Genomic DNA, 6,222 nt, shown 5'->3' on the forward strand with positions numbered 1-6,222 from the left:
AAATAACTACCTCTATATATATAAACTAGCATACATCATATTAAATCACAAATTTCAAAGTAAGCTTTCAATGCACAAATTCTAAATAATTATATGAACACTTTGGCCAGTTTCAATTATGATATTAATTTTTTAAATTATATATAAAAACCTAAATAGCAAGAAAAAGAGAAAATACAAAATCAATATCTCTCTAAATTTCTCCTTACTTTATTTTATCAATTCATATTAATTAGAAAAAGTACTCAATTTATAGGGTTCACGCTCAACACAATAGCATATCAATTTCACAACAATTGGTTTGTCAAACATATATAATTCACTGTAATAATTATAAGGATAAAATGAAATTGCAAAAACACTCAAAAACTCATTCCAATTGATATCTCTAAGGATCCCTACACATGTTCTCACTAGTTCCCAATTGTGAATAACTCATCCCTTACCTCTAAGCGGACTCACGTGTCTTCCGACAATGATAGCGGCATCTATAGTGGTTCCCTGAGATTCCTCAAGTTTTTCCTCCGACTGCTCCGATAGAATTCTCGAACGTCAGAGAAACGGAGAAGAGATTGAAGCCTCCGCTTGTACTATCTTCATGCGATTCCTTTTTCTCTCACCACGAATATTATCTCACAAATCCCAGCGGTGAGAGTGTGCGAAATTGAATTTCGAGCAACATATCCAAATTTCATGAAAATCCAACGGTTAAAGAAACCGGGATCATAGTTTTACCGAGACAGTTTTTGGTTTCTGCGGGAAAATAAAAAGCTACAATGCGAAGGGTTTTCCTTTAAGATCAGACATGATTTTAAAATTCCCAACGGTGAGAATTCTCGAAATTGGGTTGCAAACGTGGTGCTCAAATTTCACGACGATCCAACGGTGAATGAGTCCGAGATCATCATTTTTTCTGAGACAGGTTTTGTGGGCTACGGGAAAAAGAAATGATTTTGAGAGGAGAAGGGGAAAAACGAAAATGAGATGCAGAGGAGGCTGAGGAGTCAATCTAAAAAACCTAGCATGTTGCTATTTATAGCTAGGGGCATTTACGACCTATTATTTACTCTATTTATTTATTTTTATTATTTTTACTAAAAAAATTCTTAAATTTATTTATGAAAAAAATGGGATGTTACACAACTCAATTCTGCCCAATTCAAGTTCGGTTAATAAAAAGGCATGTGCAGTGCATGTGTGTACAAGTTACTTTGATTAAAGCTTTGCTTCTTTCCCTCCCCGTGGAAGAGGTCTTAAGGGATTTCAAGGGTCGTAGAGCTACTTTGATTAAAGCCCTCACCACCAGTTCTTACTACTACTTCTTTATTTCTTCTTATCCTTTTTTCCATTTCAAATTTTATTTTCTTTTATTTTATTCAATTTAAAAAAATAAAAATAAATCTTTTGTCTTGGCACCCTAATGTTTGTTTGTTTGGCTCTTTATTTTTCCCTCTATTTTTTGCATCTCTAATTGAATTGGTTTTTGTGTAGTTCCCCCAGATGTTTAAGAGTTCTACCAGCAGTGTGATTCCAGTAACGTTTTGTTTTGTAGAAAAGAAAAGATTGTATTTTTATAATTTGTTTTTGGTCTATGTTTATATTTTGTTTTTTCCCCCTATCCGGAACATTGAATTGAACTGATTTCTGAAGTGGAGACTGGAAATTTTGTTTTTGTTTGTTTGAATTTGAAGAGGGGTTTGAATTTAGTTGAGTGTTGAGGCCGTGCGGTTTTTGAACCTTATTTTTTGAAAGTGTTACTTTCAAAGTTTTGTAAATGGCTACTAGAAGTTATATATATATATATATATATATATATATATATATATATATATATATATATATATATATATATAAAAGCAAAACTGTATTTTTTTGAACTTTTGTGAAACAGAATAATAGCTGAGTATTTAGGAGTGCCATAACGTAATAATGTATGATGCTCTTCATATAACTAATTCGAGATTTGATAGACTTGGAGTTTCAATCTTGTACATTACAATTAGTGATCTTCGTTCTTCTGTGGAGATCTTGTTCGTTCATGTCACTTCTAATTAAGGAACAAGCTTTCCGCAGCTGAACACCCTAGCTAGTTAGCTTCCACCAATTTGAATCACCAATGGCTTGCTCTTTCTCTAATGTCAAGGTTCTCTATGCTTTTGTCGCCGACAAATTCTCCAACACTCTCACCTGGTACCACAATCGTTAATCTCTTTATTCTTCTCATCTACTACATAGCTTTTTATAAAATAAAATGTTATAATAAATAACTTACAACTAACGTTTCTCTTTCTTTTGTTGAATAACTTGTTGAGCTCTATTTTCAAAAGCCACAATGGTTGGCTTAAATTTTGGCCCGAGGGGGTTATTTCTTGTTCTCTTTATGAAAAGGGGGGATTCTTGTTCTAACGGGTTAATAAAAAGTGAATAATGAAGTGAGGGATTAATAATTGATATATACTTCCTCTATCTTTGTTCCTTTATTAAGCAAGTTTGATATTGTCCTTGTTCTCTTGGATACAAAAAATCCTAATTGGGATGCAGTAGTTTTATCTCATATTCTTTTTTGGGGTAATCTTTATCCCTGTACAATGCATACAACTTCCTGTGGTTAAGATTATAATATTTGTATAAAAACTAATATCTAGGCAGAGCATATTATAATGTGCTTTAAGCTTGAAAGAGTATGGAACATTGGAACGTTATTAATAATTATTAAGTAATAATTGCATCTCCTTGTTTCCCCTAGGTCAATTTTCTCTGCATCCTATAATGTAGTTAATTTCGTGGGACATAAACCACCTTAGAATACCCACAGACCCACGTATTTGCTTTGCATTATACAGTTGAAAAGGTTGAAGTGTTTAGAATGGGGAGGGTGAAGAGAGATTATGTTCTGTTGGTTCTTGGTTGATGAATGACCAGTCATGCTAACTATTGGCATGTGTAACTTTCTCCTAGTGGTATTCATACATATGAATTTGAGGATAATTATCATTATGTATGTGCTTGCGGCTATTTCTTGTATTGTTGTAATATAGTTTTGAGAATGTCCCTGCGGCTATTTCTTGTTCATATTCATTTAGGCACAAATTTGAGAACAAGGTTAGAGAACCTCTTCTCTTAAGCTGTGGTTATTAAGTAAAGTAGAAAAGAATCCAAAACCTGGACTGAGATTCATGTTCAATGATGCTCTATTTTTTGTGATATAAACTTTTTTTTCAATTAATTCTTCTAAACATGTTTCCTTGGTGTCACTGAACTCTTAAAAAGTTAAGGTTCAAGTTAGAAATACTATACATATAGCTAAAATTTTAGTTAATAAGCCTAAAACAATAAAAGTTAAGCAAAGTTAACGGAACTTGAAATTTTATACTTAACCCAAACTATAGTAAGTATATTGATACCAAAAAAAAAGAAGAAGCTTAGTAGTAACCTGAGATAGAGTGAAAGGGTTATTTAGTCTATGTAACTAGAGGAGGATTAATTAGAATTTGATACATAAAGTCAAGTAGAAACAAAATTAGATAGACTACTTAAACTGGGACACAAAGGACCTTTTGTGTACATTTGCTACTGCAATAATATGTGATTCTTCTTATTCTTTGAAAGTTTTTAAACTACTATGGCATCAAGTATATATCATTCAATCTGTCTAATTGTTAGTTCGGGTACGTTGAATGAAGGAAACAACTGATGGTAATTTTGTTTAAGAAAGCACTAGAAATTCTAATGGTAATTTATTATTTCTCAATACACTTTCTTTTGTTGATCAGTTAGGTATGGGTGGGGCTGGTCATGTGTGGTCAACATGTGAAGGAAGCCATGAAGAAGTGCGGAGGCATTCAGTGCGCCTATTCCTAAAGATAAAGTTATGGAGGCAATTAAAACTATGGAAGATGATCTGGAGAATGATGATAGTTTTCTTCCACCTTCTGGAGAATTGAAACCTAATTCTACTTATTCAGATGATGACGATCATGAAGATTCTAGAGATGACTCTTACTACTTTGAGAAAGAGGTTAGGATTTTCACCTTTAAACTCATGTCAGATGCATTGTGTGGATATCAGGTTTTTAAATACTCCATCATTTGCAGGTTGAAGCAACCTTTCTCAGGGTTGTGCATGAAAACATACAAGAAAGCCATTTGATCTTAGAAATCAATTCTTTGAAGTAAGTAATATACTTATATGTATTCTTTAAAGTTGAATGTTGACCCATACCATCTCATCTGATTTTCACACACACACACACACACACGGAGGAATGGATTCTCTTGTTAAAAGTTCACAAGTTTTTGTCATGTTAAAAATTTGTATTTATTTCTCTCTTCGTGGATGACATTAAGGTTGTGTTTGGGTAGATTACTTAAGCCTAAATAAGCTCATGACATGAGAGCTTATATCATAAACTTATCATGAAGCTTACAGACTGATTGTAGCATAGAATTTCTTGAATTTTGATGCATTCAGAAGGTATTAATTTATAGTAACATTGGTTTTATTTATTTGGTAGGTTGTCATACAATAAGCTAGCTGCTGATTGTGCTGGAGTTGTATTTTCTGCCATGATGAAGTATGCTTTAGACACCCCCCATAGTTCAACCGGTGAGCTTTCCTTTCTTTAAATGTAATAAGGAACCTGGATGATAGTTTTTAATTATTTTTATTTTTTAAAAAAATACATTCTAAGACGGTTCTAAAAAAACCCGTCCTAGAAGAATACCCTTTTAAGACGATTTTTGGGAAAACCATCTCAGAATCCTCAAATTTTTAACATTTTTTTCTTTTTTAAAAAATACATTCCAAGACGATTATATGAAAAATCGTCTTAGAAAGTTTACTTTCTAAGACGGTTTTTCAGAACCCCGTCTTAGAATCTTCACTAATTTTCAATTTTTTTTAAAAAAAATTATTCTAAGGCGATTCTTTTAAGAGCCGTCTTAGAAAGTACACTTTCTAAAACGGTTCTTTTTAGAACTGTCTTAGAAAGTAAACTTTTTAAGATGGTTTTTTAGAACACCGTCTTAGAATCTTCACTAATTTTCAATTTTTTTTAAAAAAATGATTCTAAGGCGATTCTTCTAAGATCCGTCTTAGAAAGTATACTTTTTAATACGATTTTTAACTAACAATCGTCTTAGAAAAGTATCTCTTTTTAAGATGGTTTTTTTGGAACTGTCGTCAAAAGTCTTCAACTTTCAACAATGTTGACTTCAAAGACAGTTCAAAACCATATTTGAATATGCATTACAACCGTCGTATAAGGCCTTTTTTCCAATAGTGATTTTACCTGTACGTATGAAAATGACTAGCAAACAATGAAATGCGTAGATGAATCAAATTTAGATTTATATAACATTTTGGCACCCCCGATGCTGTTTTTTTTTATTATTATTATTATCATTATAATTATTATTAGTTGACAAAAAAAGATTTATATAAAATTAAAATGATCGGTGGAATAGATGTTTGAGAATGTGCTTAAATTTCAGGTGGTGTCCTCAATTATGAAAGAAGATCAAAGAAGGAAGTAACTGACCAAGAATTTTCCTTGTCTAAAACACATAATAATATACTAACAGAATGCTAAAACTTCCTTGCATTTAGGATTGAGTTTTCCAACTCATTATTAAAGGAGTGCCCAACTCATTAACACCTGATATGGCCTCACCCATATGCATTTATGGTAAGTTGGTTACAGGCACAATATGTACTACTGTCCAGTTCGTAGTATGAGAAAGTATGAATTTGTTTAAGAATTAGATCACGTGCACAGTTTTAGATTCGAATCAATTCTGTAAACAATGATTGAAACTTTTATTATTATGCTCTCTTTGATCCAGGTATATAAAAACCCAAGAGGAATAATTTCATCACATATTTGCTTAACTAATAAGCACATTTTCCAGTAACTACTATTGAACTTATGTCTGATTTGAGACACATTTATCATTTTGGAGGAACCAACTACATAGTAAATGGAGACGTACATGGCATATTCCCAGTACAGAAGAAATAAACTTCTTTAAATCTGTCAAACAGTTTCTACACTTCAATGTGATGTATTAATACAACAGAAGCATGCCAAAAAAACAAAACACATGTATTGACAAATATCTACAAATGCTCTAAAAATGATGCAACAATACCATTAAACTACATCTATAAATGATTTACATAATTTTTTCCTTGTTAGTAAAACATAGTATTACAACCGCAAA

The 6,222-nt window shown here is 32.0% G+C and overlaps 1 protein-coding gene across 1 annotated transcript; it reads left to right on the top strand.

Annotated features, from left to right (window-relative positions):
- Positions 1–1,418: 1,418 nt before the first annotated feature.
- LOC114373940 (translation initiation factor eIF-2B subunit epsilon-like) lies at positions 1,419–5,926 on the top strand. The gene is made up of 5 exons (XM_028331518.1): positions 1,419–2,190; positions 3,774–4,018; positions 4,096–4,172; positions 4,515–4,606; positions 5,494–5,926. The coding sequence occupies exons 2-5, from the start codon at positions 3,872–3,874 to the stop codon at positions 5,589–5,591; spliced, it is 414 nt and encodes a 137-aa protein (XP_028187319.1). The 5' UTR covers positions 1,419–2,190; positions 3,774–3,871; the 3' UTR covers positions 5,592–5,926.
- The last annotated feature ends 296 nt before the right edge of the window (positions 5,927–6,222 follow it).

This window comes from Glycine soja, chromosome 11 (genome assembly GCF_004193775.1).
Source record: "Glycine soja cultivar W05 chromosome 11, ASM419377v2, whole genome shotgun sequence".
In the NCBI taxonomy this organism is placed as follows: domain Eukaryota; kingdom Viridiplantae; phylum Streptophyta; class Magnoliopsida; order Fabales; family Fabaceae; genus Glycine; species Glycine soja.